The following is a 23750-nucleotide window of genomic DNA, read 5'->3' on the forward strand; positions in this document are numbered from 1 at the left end:
AACTATCATAAGACATAAACTGTAATGAAAAGCCCAAAGTTAGTTATTATTAGTTAAATATTGTTTACTTTTAGTTTAGTTTTTACTGTTTATAGTAGTAATTTCAGTTTTGTCCCACTTTTGTCAACTTTCAGGTGCAGAATTCAACAAAAAATGGATTCAATTATTGTTGAACAACCAACTGACTTTTACAGTCGCCAGTGAAATCACTGACATCAGTTTGAAAAGGCTCATAAGTAGATTAATTAACATGAATTTCAGTGTGTTTTAGTGTTTTATAAACATACAACATAGTGCTAAATAGTTTTTTCCCCCCCATTCGTTACCGTTTTTATTTATTTCAGTTAGCGAAGATGTTTTCTCACTTTCAGTTTTATTGTTTTGTTAGTTTTAGTTTATATATTTTTTATATATTTGTTAAAATTGTCTCCATGTTGTGACAGTTTATGACAACCTGTGAAAAAATCGATCTCCTCCACCTGCTTTCTGAGGTACTGTGAAAAAATGCATCGCTCTCGACTAAAGACAACCAATCAGAACCAGGAGGCGGGTCTTAGTGCTGTCAATTAATTCATGTACGCGCTTAAATGTTCCCATGGCGAAGAAAAAACTTACAGTTACAGAAAACGGTGGCTATGCTAACTAGCTTTAGGATTCACAACACAGGTTATGATTGACAGCGCTAAGACCCGCCTCCTGGCTCTGATTGGTTGTTTCTAGAAAGCAGAGGAGCTTAATTTTCTCACAGATAATCTGTCTCATACCAGTTTTTTTTTTTTTATAAAAGTTACGTCCTGCAGCTCGATAGTGATTAAAACCAACTGAATTAAACAAAACGTCACAATGAAATATAATGAAAAACCCAGAAGTACTATAACCCAGCTCTACATCCTTTAACTGGACCGTTGTGGTGGGATAATCGATTCTGTATTAGTCTCGAGGAGGGATGTAATAACATCCAGGAAGACCTGGAGCGCGCCGACCTCCCCCTCCGCTCCTCGTTTTGATCCCCTGGGCGGCCCGCCAGAGAGCCAATTCATCAAGGTCCCCATCCCTGCTCCATACATGCATCCGTTTGTGAAAGTGCTGACGGCGAGCGGGCTGGAGAGCGGCTCTGTCACTGCGAGCATCCTCCAAAGAGCTGAACATGCAGCTCTGGCCTCAAGGAGAACCACACCCCGTTGTGTTTGGGTTGGCGGACCCCTCCACCTCCGAGGAAGTATCACGTTGTCTTTCGGTACGACCAGAGCGGTCAGCTTCAGAGTGCACACAGCTTGACTTTTGGCTTTATCTGCAGCCAAAATATCTTAAAGGATTTAAAGAGGGACAAACATCAACTATGTAATTATCTGCTGTTTGTGTGTCCGAGTCAGAGTTCCTCGTAAAAGCTGCGACGTTATGCAAGAGGGAAAATAATGTCTTCGCAGTATTAGCTTTCCACCAACTGTCTGTGGGTCTGATGTGCCTCAAAACTATTAACACCGCTTGACAGTATAAATAAAACTATTCCGAGTGTTTTTTAGTAGAACATTAAAAGCATCATGAAATCATCACCTGGGCATCCACATAAACAAAATACTTATGCACTCCAAATTTTACGATTTTAACCTCTAAATATATGGAAAAACCTGAAGATTTTCCTTCCAGCTTGAAAATTACGTTCTACTTTATGCTGGAGATCACATGAAAATCCTGATTAAATAGCTAGAGGTCAGGGCCGGCCAGAGGCATATGCAAGTTAAGCAGCTGCTGCAATACGAGTGTCCAAAAAGCACCAAGCTAACATTATATATATATATGTAAAAAATTAAGAGACCACGTAATAATCTATGAACTACTGACAGCATGTCTCCCAGAATTCCAAGGAAAATTTTAGTATTTGCAGAAAATGAGAAATGGTCAAAATAACAAAATAAATGCGGTGCTTTCAGACCTCAAATAATGCAAAGAAAACAAGTTAATATTTATTTAGAAATAATACTAATATTTTAAGTCAATATTTGGTGGAATAACCAATGTTTATCGTCTGATTTTACTTTCAAATAGTTAAAACAACAACTCTGCATTTACAAAAACACTAACAATATCATGTTACACACATTGGAATGACAAAGCAACTGGTATTGGGGACCCCAAATGAAAATCTGCGTAGGGCTCCAAAACGGCTTGGACCGGCCCTGTGTGATGAAGATCAAGGGCTATGAATGCTCTTTTTAAAGGTGCAGTGTGTGAGTGTTGAATAAAAGCAGCCTCCAGGCATTTCTGTGATGTTGACAAGTGGTTTATTCAGCAGGAATGGTGAACAGTTTGTCAGTATTTTTTCCTACAGAAGGCAATCAAGCACCATAAATAACAGGGCTGTAATTAAACAGTTTCTTGGACAGTGAGCTTCAGGAAAATACACTTACTCATTAAACACTTCAGGGAGTCATGAATGACTCACACACACGTCCTCCCATGCTTTTTGATTGTTTCACACAACTGACAGATTGAAATGTTCGAGTGATTCATAAGCAGATGATTTGAAGTCGTTTCTGTGGTTTGCTCCTTAAAATATGGCATATACACAAAGGGATTTCTGTCTGGTTCATTCGCACTTTCACTTTTTACAACACTAGCCATATTTCAGATACTTAAGCATTAAACTGCAGTGGAGTCGAGATAACAATGGAATCATGCTATAGTTATATTTTCATGAGTTATAATTTATTTAAAAAGTCTTTGGTATGTACTGTATATCTAAAGGAAGAACATATTTTCTCCATCTAGCTTTTACTTCACCCTACTCACCTGGGCTAAAATGTATACTTTAAAAAGAACATTAAAAACCGTTGCAAAAGATTCACACACTTTAATGTTATTTATTGAAGTTCAAGAGCAACGACTGTGCCATCAAGGGGATGCAAGCAATCGTTTTATTATGATTTTTTTTTTTTTTTAGAAATTTGGTGTTTGAGGTGCAATCCTGCTCCTGAACTTCTAAAATTAAGTCACATTTTTTCTCAGTAAATTATTTAAAACCTTATGTGACTTTGAAAGTGAGACCATGCAACTTTTGTTAAATGGTAATAAAAATGCAAATGTTGATTTGTGCATGCGTAAAAATCTTAACTAGCAATTTGAGCTGCTGTTAAAATACAAGTTTTTTTTTATTTGGAAAGTACAGGGAATCATAATGTTTAACCAAAATTATACAAGCAGCCTAATTGCCTAAATTAGTGCTTATTTGTGGTTCAGTATTCAAAGAGGACTTTTTCTGTGGAAATGTCTAAATGATTTGCGCCATTTGCTAGTACCAAGGCTCCACTGTTTAGCTATTTTAGCAATTTTACCCCTTCATTTGCAAATACATTTGCTACAGTTGTTACAATTTATGTAAAAAATAACATTAATTAAGCATGTATCTACTAATAAATGTGAAAGTGTCATGTTTTATTTTGAAAAATAAATGTTAAAGTTAACAAGAAGTCTAAAATAGTTTCATGAATGTGCTTGACTGTTTATAGAAGAAGCTGCAGTGGCTGGTTAGCTTACATAGCTTAGTTCAGTTAGCATAGCATAGACGTCAAAGAAGGAAATAGCTGTTTGGTTAACAAAATATCATGAAGATGTCAGGTGTCAAGTTATTTAGGATGTTTGCAGCTTCTTTTTTTTTTTATTAACTTAGGATCTTTGAGGCTTCCAAAAACAAACAAAGCTACACTGAGACTTTCTAGCATGCTTTTGGCTAAATTTAGCTGACGCTAACAGATATGAAAGTGTATTGGTTCTAAAGTTGACGAAAAAAATATAACTAAACAAATGTTCCCAACATTTTCAGTTCCCTTTAGATCAATGTCCATGAGAATTGATGATTGATTTTCTAAAAATTTCGGGCTGCTTTGGGCAAACGACGCTATGCTAGCCGTTTTCGCAATATGTTTTCGGCTAACTTGAGCTAATAGCTGAAATATAAATCTTCTACTGATCCCGTGTTATGTATAGCGAAAGAAAACCCCCTAAAATAAAATTATTTCTCAACTTTTTGCCTAACCCCATAATCAGTGCTGAATTATTTGATTAAATGGTTCGGTGGAATTTTATCACAACTCTTCACCATCCATGTTATTATGCAAAAATAATAAAGGGACAAGACTTCAATCTATCTGATATGGCTGCCACTAATGAAAGCTTAACTTGTACCAGAAGCGACCCAAATCCTTTTTTTTTTTTTTGTTTTTGTCTGAACGTGACCTGTATCTGATCGTTTCATGAGCCACTTGGATATCCGATATACATTCGATCTTTTCAAATGTGATCAGAATCTGAACGGCCTACCTGAACGTCATTGTTACTCGACAAAAGTCACTATTCTGCGTCGTGATACGTCCAAGCGGGAAGAAAAACATGGCGGACCATAATGAGGAAGAAGTTGTTAATGTGCTTGCTCCATTATTGTAAGCTAAGCTCCAAGCTAGCATCCATGTTTACTTCCGCAAACACTGAGCATTTCCTCTTTATGGCGGTTGGCAGAACACTGCGCACGCACTCTATTTGTGACGTTATTGCGCCCTCTACTGCGCATGCGGGACACTTTCGGGTCGTTTACAGTCCACGCTAAAGAATACAAGTCGCATATATTTGGAAGAGTGAACAACCACGCCGAAAAAATACTATTAGACAAAAAAAATAAAATAAAATCGGAATTGGGTCACTTTAGGCTGCAGTGTGAAGGTAGCCTAAGTTAACACATTTTGAGTTTGTTTTTTAAAGCTAATATTAGTTATCTTTGTTGCTGAGCAACCAGTTCTAGGTTTTCTTGCAATCAGAGTATGTTTAGGTCCCAATCCATTCAAAGGTAGAAGTTCTGGTTTTTAATACAAAACAAAATGTATAATCTCAAAATACGGATGGATTCTCATGACAGCAAAATCATACTGAATTGAAGTAATTTTGGTAATGAAAATATTTTTAAGAAGTTTGCCTTAAATATGATCATGCAAAATATAAAAAAATAAAATAAAGTATTACAGGCAACGATATAATCATGAACAAAATGCAATTGCTTTCTACCAACAATAGACGATGTCAAGCAAAAGTTGCATAATCCCACTTTGAGTTCCCCTAATATTTGATACTTTGGCTTCCAGGGAGGCATATGCACACACGCACACACTCTGGACAGACAAAAGCACACCATGACCTTTAACAAGCTTAAACACAACTGGAAGAATCACAGTATTTTTCTCAAGACATTTGGCAAAATTGATTTGTGTTGAGAAAATAATTTAAGAATAGTAGAAAAAATAGCATTTTGCCTTCTTGGGGCCACAACATTGTATACTCATTTTCCTTTTTTCTCATTTTCCTCTCCATGCATTCACAGAGATCACACAGATACATTTACTTGCTTCCACTACTGAAACTGCTTACAAATAAAATCACTATTAACATGGTGGCCACAAGGCTGTGCAAAAGGGAAGACCTCCAATGTAAGCCCTGCCATTCGTCTGTCTTAGCCATCTCTTTGCAAGTACCAAACTATAAAATAGCACCATTATACAGTGGATAGGATTTTTAATACAGTTTTGCTATATGAAACCATCATGTACAATGAGTGATAGTAATGCATAGGTTAACATAATGGGAGTACAGTTTGATTATACACAGAGAGAGGAGACAGAGCCAGATATGAGCCATCTTTGGGGCGTTTTCAGGGAGGCTCACACAAAAAAAACAAAACAAAAAAATAGTTTCCTGTCAATTATCATGCAGTGTCTTCTCAGAACTGGCTTGTTTGTGAAATTTGTGAAGGTGATCTTGACCCTTACTCATATTTGGATTATTTATAAGTGTAATTGTGTACTGTTGCATCTCCCCCGTCAGACGTCGGTTGGTAATGTTTACCAGTTTATTTTGCATGACTTCCCAGTGGACTTTGAAACGGATGCTGTGCTGTTTGGTTGTCATTGTATCAAATTATACAATCCAAGCCTAAACTACCATTAGGATTTTTTTTTGTTCTCCGTTAAATAAGAGATCAGAGAGTGATAATTAGACTGAACTTTACTAAATCTCTACATTTTATCATGTGGTAGCCACAAACTTCACGGGATTTTAACCAATAGAATTGAGGAATGGGAAAAATGATGTTTTTTTCTGAATGTTTACAAACAAAAACTTGAAAGTTGTGGTGTGCACATGTATTCAGGTCTTGAAATGACTCTGGAGGAGATGCAAAGAATCTGTTGATAGGGTCACTGCTAGTCGTGGTCTTTACAAATATTTGCTTTATGGAAAAGTTGCACAGAGAAACTGATTTCTGAAAGAAGCCCTGTTTAAGTTTGCCAAAAGCCACACAAGGAATGAAGCATGTGAGTAAGTCAGATGAGAAGAAATTTGGGATTTTTGTTCTTTTTCTTGTGTACATGATTTTATTTTGCAGGATCAGGGAACCAATCAGGATGTAGCCAGGACTGCCGCAGTAAGCAATAAATCAATTAATCAATTATTCGTATGATAAATTTAAACAAACTCAATCATTTCCAGTTGAATAATTGATAGTTTTTCTCTTTTTTCACCAAAAGCTGGAGGACAAAAATCTTCAATTTGGTCTCAACTAACTTTTTTTTTGAAGGGCAGTTTTGTTATTAGAAACTTTATTATTCCCTTTATTTGTTATTTCTGGTTTTTTTCTTTATTGATTTTTGAAAATGAGTTCTCACATTAGTTGAAAACGGTCTCAAAACAACAATATTATCGTTTATCGCAATAACTTTTGTGGGCAATTTATCGAACAGAAAAATTAGTTATTGCGACTTGCCTATTTACAGGTAAACTAGTAGAGGAGGAGTTATTGGAATGGTCTAGTCAAAGTTTAAAATAAAAAATTATAATAAAGGCAAAATTTTAAAATTGATGTAACTGTCAGTCTGAAGTCATGCAAAGCAGGTAGGGACACATCCTGACAGACCTGCAGGATTCTCCTACTTTACAACTTTGCGGTGATTTATAATATAAAAAAAGTCCAATAAAAATGATTAATTTTAAAAATAGCGGTACAGTTAATTTTCCAATATAGTTCCAATATTTCAGTTTTTTGCTTTAATCTTTGCTCTTGGCTCAGTTACTTTAAAAAAACTGACCATTTATGATTTGTACAAAATGTTTGTCTCCAGGCAGTTGGAGTTTTCGCAATCAGATCAGGAAAAACTGGTGATCTGTGAAAAGCACACAGAAAACAAACATAATGGCTGATTGTCACTATTTGATTAGCGCTCTCATTTGCGCCAGCTGAACTTTGAATCCACTGACTGACCCATTTCTGTTCATTAAACAACCACAATAAGCTGAGAAGTCAGAAATCTTGGGTTGATTGAAAAGCTGAATTAAAAAAAAAACAACTAAAACCTACAAGTTGTGGTCTAAGTGGGGCTTGGAAAGAAAATTAACAACAGCAACGTTTAAAAGACCGACAATAAACAACATGGTGTTGGTCTTTCAGATAAACAACATATCCACAGTAATGCATAGTGCATAAAAACAAACGCTAAAGATAAAATTGAATTTGAACAGGGATAGTAACTGCTATATGTGGCTGTGACAAAGAAGCAATCAGAAGAGTGAAAAGGATGTGACCAACTATTCCTGTTTGGTGACGTTCCCACCTTCTCTGGAGCCGAGGAAGGTGGTTGTTGCTGTTTAAACATGGAGGTATAGCAAGCTCTTATTGTGTTTTAGCAGCTAAACTAGTCTGTTAGAATGAGTTAACAAAGATTTCCTCCCGATATGGAATGGTGCAGTGTTTAAGATGATCACAAGAACCCTCATCCAACCTTTTAACTCAACTTTTCTAATGTTTTAAAGCTTTTAGGCCATTTTTAGTTTCGTTTCGTTATACAGTGAACCATTCCACAGGGGTACCGGGTAAGGCCACTCCCTTCTCTCTTCCTATGGTGTTGTCCATTCGACGCTTCCCTACATTCGGTAAGTTCTGCCCCCGGAGCTGCCTCGACTTGAGTTTTTCGGATGGACTTCCTGCAACACAAAAACAAACACATCTTTGAAGTCACTACCAATGAAAGTTGGGTCAGTTGTTACAATGCTATAGGACTTTAGGAGCTGTTAAGTTGGAAACTGGAGGATCTTTCTGAGGCATTAGAACCAATAATAGAAGTATTTTTATACCACTCCCAAACAATAAGGAAAAACAAACTAATCTACAAGAGCCAAACTGAGAACAACCAATGAGACCCATCAAAATCTAAGGGTGTCTCTGGTTGATAATTAAACTAAACATTAAAATTGTTTGTAATCATTGTGCCACAAATCACCTAAACGCCAAAACATAGATTTGGCCATAACTCAGTGCACCATGTTTGGAGAAAACCAAACCCAGACAGCCTCACACCAACTGTAGTGGAGGCGTAACACAGTGGTGGGTTATGATGGGGGCTTGCTTCGGAGCCACAGGACCTGGACACCGTACAGCCAATGAGTCAGCCATTAACGCCTCTGTAAACCACAGATTGGCAGCATCAACTGTGCGGCCATCTGTCCAATGGTTGGCCTAAACTGGGGTCAATAACAGAGCAGCGACATACTGACAGCCATAACATCTACGATATACCAATGCAGGAGAAGCAGCTGACTGGTCAAAGTCCAGATCTTATCCTGATTGACATTTAGAGGTGGACCATCAGGAGTGCAAAAAATTAAAAGCAGAACGAACTGATGTGGTGAGGAGGTATTATTCAAAAGTAGGGTGCACTTAATTTTCCAAATTAGTGTTGCATAATGCTAACATTAGCAACATTAAAACGTCAGCTTTTACCAGAGGATGAACTGGTTTATCCTTTGGTAAAGATAAACCAAATGATGACACATCCACCAAATTTGGCCAAATACAAGCACCATCTGTTCAAGGTGCTAGCCCATTTTCATGACGGCCGCCATATTGGCTGTAGGATCACTACATTTTGCCCAATATAGAAGATTCTGGCATCAAATTATATATTTTTGACTATGTAAAAACCAAATCCTGGACTCTAAAATCTTACAGAAGCTTAATTTTTCCTTATTTTGAGCTTAGTTTAAAAAATAAATAAATAATTGAACACTACTGTAGCTATCACGCCTGTTGGTATAGATCAGGGGTGACCAAATATTTTCCTAAAGCAGCCATATTGGAAATTTAAATCTCATATTAGGACCATATTATATAAATATTTGCTTGTTATTTTGCTTGCAGGTACTACAATATGAAAACGGTACTTAGTTATTGCTCAAATCAATCCATAAAAACATGATTTTATGCCATTAACTTGGCTGTAGATGTGATAAGATATCGTCCATACCTTGAAGGATGGATGACTATGTCCAGATGAAGGTCTCTGTGGGAGGAAAACAAAACTAGGTAAGTTGGATTTATTTAGATATTACTTGCTATTTTCAGGATTTATTGTGTTTATTCATTGGTCTGAGTCAGTCGTGTAGAGTTTGCTCACCTTCTTGTTTTTTGTCTTGTCTGGCTGCTGCGCCGTCCTGCGCTCTGTGCCCTTGTCCGCTCGATGTCCCGGGTTGCTGACCTTGGGTGTCCTTGGCACATCTGTGTGGCGCTGTGCGCGAGGAGAACGAGATGTCTTGGTAGTCCTAGCGGGTGCGCAGTACATCTCCAGGCGCCGCAGCTCACAGCTCTGGAAGCAGCACTCGTCCACGATGCCATGCGACCGCCTTGCACTGGGCCCATAGCCTGTTGGTTTATCTGTTCGGCGAACAGGGAAACTTGTAACCAATGGTGATTTAAACCAAATCCTGTCATCTCAGGTTGTTTACATTCCAGCAAAATTTCACCAAACTCTTTATAAAGCTACAGTATTGTTTGGTTTTCCAAGCACAGAGTGCCATTTTATAGCAGAGTCAAGTTACCTTCAGCTGTTACAAAAACGCTACAGATATGAGATATGACTTCATAATTCAACGCCTTGAAATTGGGCCTCTGTCTCTTTAAAAACTCATCACATCACTTGTAATTGACTAACACTTTTTCCAGTGTGGCACTAAGTAGCTGGTTTAAGCAGATGCACAGTTCCACCAGGTGTTTGCTAGTTGCAGATGGCTAGTCTGAAGGAGCTGATTAATTATTTTACTAGGACAAAATTATAATAGACCAGACTTTGTGTTTTCTTTATTTTCATATAATATCCGACCATTTATTCAATTACTTTAACTTTAAAGCAAATTGTAAAGCACCCAAAATTACATCTAATTAATTTATTAAGTGTTTTCAGAGAAGGAGTGACCCAAATCCTGTTGTTTTGTTGAGAAAACGTTCAGGTTATGTACATTATTTTTCAAATGAGTCCCAAAGAATTTGTTAACTTGACACTGGCTTGACATTGATCTACACATATTAAAATATTGCATGCTTAGTTTATTGTTGAGCAGGTACATATATACTTTCCGTAGTGCTTGCTCTTCAAAAAGTTATAGTTTTTGGTCTGCTGATACTTTTGACTTGATGATTTGGCCCCATGTGACAGTTTGGAAATCCCTGGTTTTATGGTATTAAAATGTTCTTTTTTCCCCACATAATTTTAATTTCAAGACACAAATCAACCACCTCAACAATCTACAGAAAGTAGATATTTGTTAACTTTTAGATGCTGTAGGTCAAATCTTAAGCAACTCTGGAGGGACTTTTTGGTAGTTTTACTGAAAAAGGTGGAGGTCAGCAGCAGCTGCGCTTCCATTACAAACTTTGTTGATTTTCCGCTAACTTAAAAAAACATTTATTTTGCAACAGCTGTGTTTCCACTACATGAAAAACTTAATTAAAAACACACCTGAATGTTTGTTCACCTAAAACTACTTCCTACCTCCTTCTTGGTTTGCACCAGAGTTATTTTTGCATTAAAATGCTGCTTTGTTGTGTTTGTGCATGAGTGACAATACTGAAAACCTACTAAGGTTATTTTTTTATGTTCAGGATAATTTTATTCATGCTTTGGATTACAGTCAAAAAGGAGGAAGTGTAACATTTTAAAACTAGAGCTTCTTTTCTTCCCTTTAGTCCAGGGGAGTCAAACTCATTTTCGTTTTGGACCAAATCGAGATCATGAATGCTCTTAAAGGGCCGGTTGTGCCAGAATGTATGTAAATATCAATTAATTCTTCAAAATCAAAGTAAAGTGCCTGTGGCACTAATTTGGAAATATTTGCAATATTTGTGCTTATTTATGATGGTAAATGCGACTTTTTATTACTCGCTGTATTGATCATGGACTATAATCTGACATCGCTTAAGGCTGAGGCAGCTGGTTGGTACAAGTAAGAAGGTTTTTGACAATTTTTATCTGCAATAAACTCCCAGTTATGTGTTGGCGCAAAAAAGTGCAGGGATTTGTTGATTTTTACAAGAATTTACACAGTAATTCTAAAGAAACTGGATGGACTGATTGATCAAATTGGGCAGTAAGAAGATAAAAACTGCATTTATTTGATTGATAACGTAATATTTAAGCACAGTTGGTGTTTAGTGTAGAATCTAGAGGGCCACATAAAAAGCCAAGGCGGGCCAGATTTGGCCCACGGGCCTCAAGTTTGACACGTGCTTTAGTGGAAATGTTGCCACATTCTTCTGGAAAGTTTTCCTAAATTTATCAAGTTTTATCTCTTCAAGTATGGCTAACAAAAATTCCCATGACCTTATAATAATAATAATAATAATAATAATAATAATAATAATAAGTTTCAGTCTATGAAGCAGATTGTGATTTTTCTCCTTCATTGTTCTGGCAGGTTTCCCAACTTTATGCTTGTAGTTGAGGAATGATAACAGCAATAAGTTTAATTTTCCTAAAATATGAACCAACCTAATGACATTAAATTCCTACAAGTAAAATTTACGGCATTGAACACTGCACACTGTGGACCAGATTTGGCAGCAGCGTCTTGGAGAACGTCCCATTCAGCCATTTTTGGCTCCGTTAATTTTTTTTTCTCCAGCCCTCCGAGTCCGATCCACCTGCAGAAACATCGAGGCCTCTCTGTTCATTCACATATTCATTTGGAAAAAAGGCCCCCTTTAGAGCCGTTCAGATGCATGCATAAGCAAAAAAGGTTATGAAAATGTTTTCAGTTAAAATTTATAAGGCTATTTGAAGGTCACTCTCTTTTCGTGATGACGCCATTCCCCACCGTCTTCCTCTGAGACGATGCTCTTTGTTGGAAAAACTCAGACCCTCCATTTAGAATTCCCAGCTCCTTTGGTAACAAGGAAAAGGCTGGGAAGAGATGGGCTTTTCCCTGCGACCAAATGAAATAATAATAATTTAATATGGCATTTACAAGGAGGAAATGCCTCTCTCTCTCTCAGAGTTAATAGCTCTTGGCTCCGAAGCCTGCCAGCGCTGACAAAGTGCATTAACTCCTGCTCTGTGTTTGCCTTGTTCTGACAATGTTGCTTGGACAGAGGGCAGCTTTCATTCAGAAACAGAAGCATCTTTCTCTCCTGGATTGAGAAAAAAAATAAGATAATGGAGGCGTGAATGAGATAGAGGAGAGGAGGTTTTGTGGGTGAATTATTTATAAAGCAGGAAACCCGAGTTGTCTCGAAGTATAACTTCTGAAGGAAACACCTCGTTTGATTGACGGCATGCTAATCTCGTTGAGCATTTTATGCTTTTCCAGGAATTTGTTCCAGTTACTTAGTAACAAACTGATGATGTGTTGCTGTGGGAGCAACCTTGGCTGCGATGTTAACGACTGATGTGAAGAAATAAAGAGAGAAAAACTTAACTCAAGTCCACACTGGTGGTTATATAAACACCAAACCATTACGAGCGAAAAGCAGGGATCTGTGTCCGTTTGTTTGGCTGCATTTCCAAGAAGAAGAAGAAGAAGAAGAAGAAAAGACTTTGCAAATTAACACCCGGTGTTATTCCAAACACAGTTTGCCACTCTGCTGCACAAACAGCTGGAAGGCAAAGAGAAATCAACTGGTTGCTACTCTGGATAGTTAGGAAAAACATACATGAAGTACTCGGCTCTAAAAGGTTTTGGTTTTAAAGGTTTTAACACTTTCTATAATTACGCTAATCCCTCATAAACAACGACTTGCTTTCCAAGAGTGTTCTCAAACAAATGAGAGTAATTTGCATCGGTTTTATGCCTCCCTGAGCTAAGTTGCAGCTTACTTTATCGTCTCCTTGCGTTCCAGAGCTCTAGTACTTTATAAGACTTGTTTTGGGGTTTTTTGTTGTTGTTTTGGTGTGTGACAGGGTGAGCATGTTGGGTTCAATGACTGGCACAGAAAGCTGAGTTTTACAGCTTTTTATGGTTCATAAAAATAGATTCTTGGAGCCAACGCACGGCTCTAACACGCACGGTGGCCGGCATTTCTGACGTCTGTGCAGGGATGATGAAAGCTGCTCGAACCCAGCAGAAATTTACCCGTTTACTATTAGTGCCTCCCAAAAATATGCTTTGGCTGATTACAGCACTGTGGTGCAAAAGCCAAGAAGTCTGATGCAAGGTAATTTGATCTTAAACGTGTGTACTTCCTGAAATGTCAAGGGATGGAAGGTCTTATTGATTGGTAACTGAAAACAAAGAGACTGCTAAGGGTGATAAGTGAAAACAAAAAATAACACCAACTTGGTGTTTTTCACATTTCAGTTTATGTCTGCAGTTGCATCTCAATGCATTTCAGTATCATCGTGACTTAAAGTTTTAATTAAAACTGACGCTTTTAAGGCAGTAACCCAGGGTTTCCTTCAGTGCATCATAAGCCTGGCGGGCCACCAGGCTTTACTTGTACTCCCACCAGGCTAAGCATTGCTTATTTAAGTATTTTAAAAATGTTTGCATTTTTTAAAGACTTTATAGTTGGTGTTCAGGTATCAACCTTCCAATTTTTCAATAAGACATAATTATCAAGTGATATTTTTAAATTTCCTGTCAACTTTAAACATTTTTTAGCTCAAAAATGCGACGGACCGCTGGATGAGTGACTGAACTAGCACCGGGCTTAGCAGGTTTTCTGGGGGAAACCTTGTAATTTATGCAAAAGTGCTGAGTGAATACAATGCACAGCACATGGACATACATTTCAGAAGCCAGGCTTCAGAATATCTTAAATTTAATCGTTAAAGTTTGGGTTTTTATTATTTGTAAGCCATCAAAGTGCTTTTACTAGACCACTCTGTGTAAAGCTTTGAATAATTAGACATTTACAAATCACGTTAAACATCAGATTTCTTGTAGAGAAGAAATAAGCAAATCTTTTCAAGAACATCTAACATATCAGTAAAGTACCAGCTTACACAGACTCTACACGTATAGATTTGCAAGTCTAAAACTTTTTTTTTTAAATAAGAATTGCACTTTATCCTTTCCCAGAGCCAGCTACTACCAACTATTGTTCCAAATCTGCCTTGACGCCAATTACATTTAAATTTATTTCCAGAAAAACCAACCTTGTTTCCATTTAACCTCCCATGTAAACATGGTGATGAGGAAGAAGAAGACCGGGAGAGAAAACTGTTGTTTAAACACCTTAATAATGAAACATCCTGGAGATAAATGTGGTCAACATTCAGTCAGGAATGGCAGAAAAGGCGATGAAATGTCTCACAGAGAACAAATATCTCATTAAAGTACTAAATTCACAGTCATAGCAACCAAAGTGACGCAATAGGAGGCAGAAAGCATTAATACTGAGGGAGGATAACGACTGACATGCTGCAGCTGGGAGCCATTAACTAACAAACATCAGGTGTGGAGGAAAACAACAGGACATTACCTGAACCTAAATTAGATTATTACAACATTTAATAGTATTTACTTATCTGAAATACAGGGATATTTTTAAATATGAGTCTAACATATTTAGTCCAACACTCTGAATGGATCAAGTCTTCTTCAAAATCTTGGGTTGATAAAGATGAAAGTTTTCCCCAGTTTTCTGAGGTGGATCCTTTAGAAAACCAAACTCTGGTATATTAAGGTAATCCTGGTGTATTAGCAAGTAAGTAAGAAAAGTTTTAAATATATAAAAATAACAATAAACCAATAAAACAAAACAAAATCCAACAGTGACTATTGGAGAAGTTTTTATTTTCTTTATCACCTCTTCCACGGTTCCAGATATTAAATATTTTAATTATTATTTTGACTTTGAGTTTGTGGAAATGTTAGACATTTCCTGACTAATTAAGACGAACACACGTCTACCTCACTGGCTGCATTTGTGCCCAAATCTTTGTCTATATTCTGCGAATGTCAGAAAAACACAATTTCACAATTGCAATGTTTCCCTTAAAGGGGCGATATTATGTGTTTTCCAGGCATTTAGTGCCATTTTATAGCATAATCAAGTAACTATGTTGACTTCAGTTGATATGACTTAAGGGAAATCATAATTTAACGCCTTGAAATTGGGTCTGTGTCTTTAAAAACTCCTGCTCTTTGTGAAACTCCACCTTCAGGAAGTCATCACAACATGGCTCCTCTGTTAACAACGTTTTTACCTGACGAGTAGCTCCTATAACGAGCCCAGCAGATGGGCAGCTTGACCAGGAGTTTGCTAATTGCTGCTGGCTAGTCTGAAGGAGCTGAGTGTAAGGACTGTGCGGTAGGGGAGCTAAGCTCTGAGGAGGAGCTGCGCCTGGAAGGCGGGGCTAGGTCCACCCAGGCGTTTTGGAGTGGTTGCCACGGTGATGAAAGGATTTCTCAAACATGAATGAAAGAATCAAAGCGACGCTCCAGGTATGTTTTTGATGAAGGAATAAGATTACAACATGATGTAAACTGGGAGAAAGTCGATTTTAGATAACGCTGCCCCTTTAAGGTGTTTAACCCATTTTCACCACATGCCAACAAAAGCAGAGGGTAAAACTCCCCGAATATCCGCTCCACCTGACTTACAGGTCTAAATCCAGAGAACTGACTGTCCTTTACATGAGGCGCCTCTTTGTTCTGCTGAGCCCTAATTCCCGGTGGGATTTGGAGACTTTTTGGTTCAGGTGTCTTTTTTTTTTCCGGGGGAAACTGCAACTTTTTTTTCTTGGCGCTGAAGAGGACACAGGAGGCCTTTCTTCAGACGCTTTCTCATCATCGTGTTTGAGCTCGGTGTATAGTGATGGAGGGGAGAGAAGGGGGGAGTCCTGATCATCCTGTAATCCCCATAATCCCCTGCTGCCGAGGGACGAGGCCTCGCTGTGCGCGTTTAAGCGTGGGCGCGTGCGTGACCGTGGCGTGCTGTTTACTCATCCTCCGGAGCTCAGGAGAAATTGACGGAGTTGAACGCTGACCAGGAACGCTCGTTAACGGCTGCAGCCCAAAATAACTCGGAAAACAATACGCTTCAAGCCCAAAATGTTCGGTTATCTCATCCTGTGACTCATAATGGGCCATGCATTATTCATTCTGAAGATGTCCTGTTCTAAATTTAGGACGGCTAAATATTTTAGCATGACCTGAAAGTGATTGAGGCCACAGAGCTACTTGGAGCTTACACTTAAGCCAAAAAAGCCTTATAAAATATTTGATTCAGAAAATGAACATCCCAGTGAAATCACAGCGCCGCCCATCTGGTAAAGCATTGAGAAGACAAGTCGGGATTTCTAGGTCAGGCTAATATTTGGAGAAAATGACTAGCATCTTGAGATGAAAGAGTGCTGCTCTGCTGGCTGCTTGCTTAAGGTGGATACGGTTGGGTTTGGTTCTTGTACCCGTTATCAATCAGAAGGCTGCCAAGTTCAACACGTCCGGCAGAAGAGTTCAGGGAAAGGAGCAACGCAAAGCAGACGGGGTCCAGACGGATACTTCACAGAGTCGAGCGTAGAGGAGAAAATAAACGAGAGTGAAACCCAGGAAGACAGCAAGCGGCATATTTTCCGAGGAACAGCACCCTGCTGCTCAAACCTCATCTTTTTCATTGAAAGAAAAAAGTGAGAGTGCATGAAACACCTCCTCTCCTACAGATTCATGTAGGTTATAAAGTTCAATATACTCACCAAACACTTTCTTGAGTGCACCTGTTTTAGTCCCTGTTAGCGCAAATAATAAATCTGCCTTCAAAGCATTCAGGCGTCTAGAGATGATAAAAATGATTTACAGAAGTTCAAACCAGAAACCAGAAAATTCTAATCTACTGGGAGTTTTTTCTATCCCCCACTGTCTCTTGGGATTGCAGAGAACGGCCAAAAAGAGAAAATATTGGTTCAAGATTATAGTCAAGTAACAACAGATCAAAGAACCATTTGATATATTGTTACTTGATCTATATGTCATGCAGTTTGGCAGGAAATGGGATGTTTGCTAGCAGTAGAAAGACCCCCTGAAAGATAAATAATCTCTTTAAGTAGTTTTTGTAATGTTTCCCCCTTTACAATCACACTTTTAACACTTCTCTATGTTCTAAATGTTTAAGCAATCACATTAATAGTTTCACAAAAACTGGACTGAAGATGAGAAAGAAAGCAGAAACATCTTGAGAAAAACTCTCAAGAAAAAAGGGAAAAATTAATAGAGACCTGGTGATTTTCCAGACAATATTTAAACTTTGCAATTACTTGGTGAGCCTCCAAAAATTGAGTTTGGGCAAAGAGATGATAACTTCATGGTAGGGTAAACAATGAGCATCATCAAGGTGCAGGGTGACCTTACAACTGGATAGCCTATGTTGGATCAGTCTGTACAAGTTGCATTGTGCAATGTGTTAGCATTACTAATAACAGAGCTGATATGCTAATCCAGTAAGAGGATAATCAACCGTTAGTTTGACTTCCATAAACTGTAAATGAGTCTAAGAGTTTCTGACAAAATTTCACCTGCTATGAAGGTTCATAAGAGGAAAAGAAAACCTGACAACTAAGCAAAACTTAGTCAAAAACCCATTTCCTTATGATACATGTGAAATCAGTAAAGAAGAAGAAGAAGAAAAAGAAGAAGAAGCAGTGACATAAATGAGGGAATTTTGTATTCACATGCCGCAATGTGAGAAATCAGGTTTTCCCCCACCGTTGCTATACTTGTTCTTTAAAAATATCCTCTGAATCCAAAAACTAACTCAGAACTGCCCTCTAGTGGTTATATTGCCTAATAATGCTCCCAAAGAGGGCATAAACTATAAACACCACGGCATAAACGGACTAGCTAGCTAGATAACTAGCTAGCATGTAAAGTTTAAATACAGCTCCACTTTATATGCTAGCTAGCGCTAGCACAGCAACTAGCTGTAAACTTGAGAAACTACTAAAAAATCTCAGAGTAGGAATCAAATCCCCACTTGTTGCTATTTTCCATATATAGCTCACAACAAGAACAGGTTTTAAAAAGAAGCTAAAACGGATTTAGCCATCTAGCGTGTAAAGTTTCAATACAATTCCGCCTTACATGCTAGCTAGAGTTAGCAGAGCTATGTAGCCATCTGTAAACTTGAAGAACTACTAAAAAAAGATCAGGATAGGAATCAAATCCCCACTTGTTGCTATTTTTTTATACACAGAACAAGAGCAAGTTAGAAAAGAAGCTGAAACTCAGAAGTGGCAGGGTTGTTTAAAATCTGTTTATTATTGTTGGAGACAAATTATTGTAGAGAACTGGGTTTGATAGTTTAAAGATTGTGTTAAGTACGCAATCCAAAGCAGTGATTAAAGGAGCATTTCAAATACAGGCCACAATGTGCTAACAATCATCAGAGAAGCGGCAATAAATGTTGTAAGGTCTGGCAGTGTTAAAGAGGAGAACAGAAAATAAAAAAATACACAGCAGAAACTGAATGTCCTTCACTGATCCTGTCTTCGTAAATGGTTAGCATAGGTAAATGTTACAGGAAATTAAAAATGTTGTTTGGTTGCTGTGTTTGCAATGATGAAACCATTTTTTGCAGGATAATTTGTTCAAAATGCAACCATAGTCGTAGATACGATGAAAACAATATAGTGAGTTAGTAAACGTTTCCAACACAGATCCTGTTTAGATGCTAGCTGGAGTACATAACTGGAGTTTTATTCTATCCAGAATGACAGAATAAATGTCAAGACTTTGTTAAAATCAGGACAATGCAGAGCTTCTGCAGAAGCACTTTCTAAACTGCGATGGGAATAAAATGGTTTCATGTGTATTTCGGGTTTTGAGCTCTCCCTTCCCTTCAGCATACAGTAGCTACCACTACTGTATTACCTCTGCTTGGCTGTCGGCTGCGACTCAAAACCTGGAGCCCCTTCTGGCCCCCCGGTTTTCCATCAGTCAACAGGTTCTCATGTATTTTCAAACCATTCCTGGTTCAGCCTAAGGTGAAAGCAATCAATAACTGGAAAAGAGCAGAACTGAAAACGTGCTATAGATGCTGATCTCCCTGAGAAATGCTATATCTTCTTCTCCCTTTCTGCTCGAAACTGGCAGCTGACAAAGTGTACCGCATGTGGAAAATCTTTCATAAGTTTGGGACAGAACCAAACCATTTATAATGGATTGTTAGGTCAAAACTACACATGAGTCATAGGGACAATCAGTTCCTGAACAGAACAGGGTTTTGTTGGAGATATGATTCTTGCTCAGGACATTAAATACAATTCAATCTAATTGCTGGATGGCTGCCAATGAAACGTGAACGATGTGAATAAACTCCAGTTCTGTAGAAAACTGCTAACGTCAAACAAATAAACATTGTTCTGAGAATCGCATTGGTGGAAAACATTGCAGTCATTTTGAAAATAATGTAAGAGCACATAATGGTCTTTGACTGTTTCACAGCAGGAGCTGCGTTTCTGTTACAAATGTTTGCAAAACTTTGTCAATGTAAATAAGAAATGCGATTAAAATCACACATTAAGAAGTTTGTCATTAAAAACATCATCCTTCAACCACTTCCTGTCGTCTTCTTTGTCGTTTTCACCAGTAGCAACATCCAGTGTGATTTGAAAAAAGCGTTTCTGTTGCAGTTTTGCGAAACTTTTCAACGACAAATTTGTTTTGTTTTTTAATTTCATGAAGCCTAGCTGCTGAAATGTGCTATACAAATAAACTTGATTGATTGATTGATTGATTGATTGATTGATTGATTGATTGATTGATTGATTGATTGATTGATTGATTGATTGATAGAAAATACGGATGTTTTAGGGGCACAAATACTTTTAAAAGCTACTTTAATCCCACATATGCTGCTCTGTTGAAAAAAAAAAAAAAGGGAAAAACTTTACAGCAACATCCAGTCGCTCCTTTTTCTTTTTCTGACAATAATCACCAAACATTTAGTCGTATTTTATTTCTGCTTGGATTAAAAGTAAAACTCTTGAAGTCTGAGATAAGACTGTAAAAAAGGAGTGAACTACAGACGAAACATTAATGCAGGGAAAGTCAAGACGAGATGCCAAACTGGCTGCTGTTTTATTTATGAGCCTCCTGGAGGTGGAGAGCTCTGAGACCCACACAGCCAGCCTTTATGAATAAATAAAAAGGTGCACTTACTGAAATAAAAGCCCCGATCTCCACAGACAAACTGCAGCGTGTCGACCAGCTCCGCCCCGCACAGGGTCTCCGGACCCGCCCCTGTTGCCGTCGGAGTCAGGGCGAGGATGCACAGCAGTAGTGAGAGGGTGTGGCTACAGGAGATACAGCACATCGCACCCTGCGAACAGCCAGACAGGGAGAGCCTGAGTGTGTGAGTTACAGTCGGACGCCAGCTGAAGTAACAAAGCCGGACGTGAGGGGAAACGGTTCGGCTTCAAAGACAACCCGGCTGCAAACTCTGAAATCAAAAATCCAGTCGGAAGCGCATCTAGAAAGTTTTCAAAGCCAAAAGCAGAATTTCTCAACAGCTGAGTAAAAAAACCCTCCATTTTCACTAACATTAAATGTAATAATTTATGAATATTATGAAATCCAGGCGCTTATTCTGCAGAATAAAATATGGGATCGAAGAGTTTAATACAGAAACATTACGTTAATTTCTGAATTTCAGAGATGACAGGTATCCAGCAACACGATGATGACTGTGCTGTATCCAAGCATATCAATGGAAAGTGAAGTGGAAGGAAAAACTGTGACAGAAAAAGATGCATCAGAGAAATGGAAAGCCGCTTTAAGAGTTTGGTGCAAATTCAGATCTGTAATCAGCGATTCAAGAGCCAACAGTAGTAGTGTTAGCATTTCATTTTAAAATATTTTACAAGTTAAAGGTGCAACATGTTAAAATATAAACATTTAACAAGTAACGTGTAAAAGTGAAAGCTGGTTTCACTTTTGTTTCTATCATTTTTTTCTGCCGCGGTTTTTCCTTCCACGAAACATTCCATTTACATCTTAGGATACCTATGTTCTTTTCCATATTAAAAATCAATCACTGCAAGTCTTAACTTCTCAGAAAATGTCACATTTTCAATTTTAATTACTGAAATAAATTAATCTTTTCAATGATACGTTAATTTGTTTGCATAAATAAGTAAATAAAAATCAACAATTCGGTGTCTTGCATGTTTGTGAGGATGGGCATTGGCTCCCCACGGCCCCCTCTTAGGAGCACCACTGGCAATAAGCCCAAATGCTGCGGGAGGGCTGCATGTGTCCAAATTAAAAACACACGTTCCCCGTTATCACCCCACACTGCAGCCAGCATATAGCAAGGAGTTAGCAACAATCCACATTAATCAGGAACATTCATTCATCATATATATCATTAGCAAGCGGCCCGCCGTCTCCCTTTGCCAAAGCTGTCAGCGCGTTATTACGCACGAAAAGTGCTTCGAAATTCAGAAATAAAGGATGCAGAAAAGAGCCGCCAGGGGATCTTTCCGATCCAAAATGTTTGATGGAAAAGAGTTATCCCGCCAAAGCCAGCGGAGAGAGCGGACCGGGCCAAAATGTGCATAATAAAAACGAATAAATTCATCCACATCAGAACCGCACAGCCCTAAACGCCCCGGAGCGCCTCAGATTAAGCTTTAACTCCGTTTTCCGGTGAAATGTTTAAGCTTTAATAACGCACACTCAGCAGCAATTAAGGTGAAAGTTTTAAAGCTTTCTGGTGCAAAATAGGGCATTACGCATGGAGGCGCAGAAGATCCGTGCAAACCCAGGCAAAGCTTTCAAAAATAATGAATTAACGCCCCCCCCGACCACTCCAAAAAAAAAAAAAAGGTGCGAATTTTTTGGGTGATGTTAATCTGCAAGAAACACACATGAGAATTGCATGCAAACTGAATTAAAACTGCAACAATAACAACAACAACAAAAAACAAGCCACGTTAGAGAAAAAGCTCCTGGTTCGGTTTAAAGTCAGAAGGATGCTGAGCGCAAGCAGTGAGCAAGGTGACAATGTAAAATCAGCCGAGTTACCTTGAGGACATCACATAAATGCCACTGAGAGGAAGCAGCGCTAGACATCACCGCGGATCTCCGCAAAAAGACAAAGAAGCCCGGCGAAAATGAGCAACTTGTTTGAAGTCATTAAAAAAAAGAAATCGGGGCAAAGAAAGAGGACGAGATGCGGGGCAATGTCACATCTCAATATTCCCACTTTGTTCCATTGCGCAGGCTCGTTTTGGAGAAGTGAGATTTAGCGAACAGGAGACGGATTTAGAGAGAAAATCCCTCACATTTATCTACATTACACAGACATTTTCAACAGGAAACAGCTGGGGCAGCGTTTGCCTCCTCCTAGTTCTAAGTTATTCATTAAGGATTTTGGGCACATGGTCAAATAACGTCATTTCTCCCCCCACTTTTTTTTTTTTTTTTTTATTCTTTCAGTGAACGGGATGCAGTCTTGATCTTTCTCAGACTTGGTTAGACAGCAGCAGCAGCAGCAGCAGCACCTAACAGAACACCGTGGTTCTGCTTTATCCCCTGAAAGCTCAGGAGTGGGAAGTTAAAGACAAACCAAAGGTGATAGTTTCACTTTTTACTGGCTGTGCGCAAATCTGGTGCCACGGAATCCAGCAGTAAGTTCGTTTAACAAGAGAACTCGGTGATTAAAGTACGATTTTTGTTGCAATAAAGGGGAAAAAAGTGAAGTCTTGATCCTTTTAACTTTGTGGCAGAGGAGGATTTCCAGCTTCCCTGCGCTCTGTCACAGTGATTTATACCCCTGGGTTTCCTTCTCTTCTCCCTGATTTTCAATCAGTCCGTTTACTTGGCAGGAAAACGAAATATAAAATCACTGGCTTTCAAAGAAATTCTTACGCGTATGACGAGATTTATGTAAAGTTTCTCCCAGATAGAGACTCGAAATGTTTCCTGCTCTTTCTGCACCGGACGTGAAGCTCAGTCAGGTTAGATAGAGAGCGTCTGCAAACATTGATTTTAAAGATTTAGGTCTGGACTTTGACTGGGACGTTCTGACTTACAAATGTGACTGAATTGCTTATGTTTGATGGCTGAAAGGTGTGAATAATGCGTGTTTTGGTGTCGATCAAATACTAACTAAATAAGGTTTTGGTGGGGTTTTTTTTATTTTGGATTACATTGGTTGAACCTCGGACAGAATTTAGATAAAGTTAATATGTGTCTACAAATCACTTTTAAAACATATTTACACGACAAATGGAATCAGTAGGAAAACAAAACACATTTGCGTGCATTGTTTTCTAAACAAAGTGCAAAAAATTAAATTTGAGAAAAAAATCTAATCGAAAACTTTTCGGTAAAGTTGAGAAATTAGATTGCAGAACTAAAATAAATTAAAATATTGACCTTATCACGATAGGATTGATCCGATACCGACTTGGTGTTGATATTATCGATATTTTGGATTAGCTTCCATA

The 23750-nt window shown here is 38.3% G+C and overlaps 1 protein-coding gene across 1 annotated transcript; it reads right to left on the reverse strand.

Moving 5' to 3' along the window:
- Window positions 1-2263: 2263 nt before the first annotated feature.
- igf1 (insulin-like growth factor 1) lies at window positions 2264-22633 on the reverse strand. The gene is made up of 5 exons (XM_008400899.2): window positions 22324-22633; window positions 20458-20617; window positions 9486-9742; window positions 9336-9371; window positions 2264-8016 (listed from the first exon to the last, which is right to left on the reverse strand). The coding sequence occupies exons 1-5, from the start codon at window positions 22369-22371 to the stop codon at window positions 7957-7959; spliced, it is 561 nt and encodes a 186-aa protein (XP_008399121.2). The 5' UTR covers window positions 22372-22633; the 3' UTR covers window positions 2264-7956.
- Between the last annotated feature and the right edge of the window lie 1117 nt (window positions 22634-23750).

This window comes from Poecilia reticulata, linkage group LG23 (genome assembly GCF_000633615.1).
Source record: "Poecilia reticulata strain Guanapo linkage group LG23, Guppy_female_1.0+MT, whole genome shotgun sequence".
NCBI lineage: Eukaryota > Metazoa > Chordata > Actinopteri > Cyprinodontiformes > Poeciliidae > Poecilia > Poecilia reticulata.

What these genes read in the sequence shown, in the direction of transcription:
- igf1 (XM_008400899.2), bottom strand. Translation starts at nt 22,371, where the DNA reads ATGTCTAGCGCTGCTTCCTCTCAGTGGCATTTATGTGATGTCCTCAAG. An exon ending in ATTTATGTGATGTCCTCAAG is followed by an intron (nt 20,618 to 22,323) that starts GTAACTCGGCTG and finishes GGCTGTTCGCAG; the next exon opens with GGTGCGATGTGCTGTATCTC. An exon ending in AGATCGGGGCTTTTATTTCA is followed by an intron (nt 9,743 to 20,457) that starts GTAAGTGCACCT and finishes TTCGCCGAACAG; the next exon opens with ATAAACCAACAGGCTATGGG.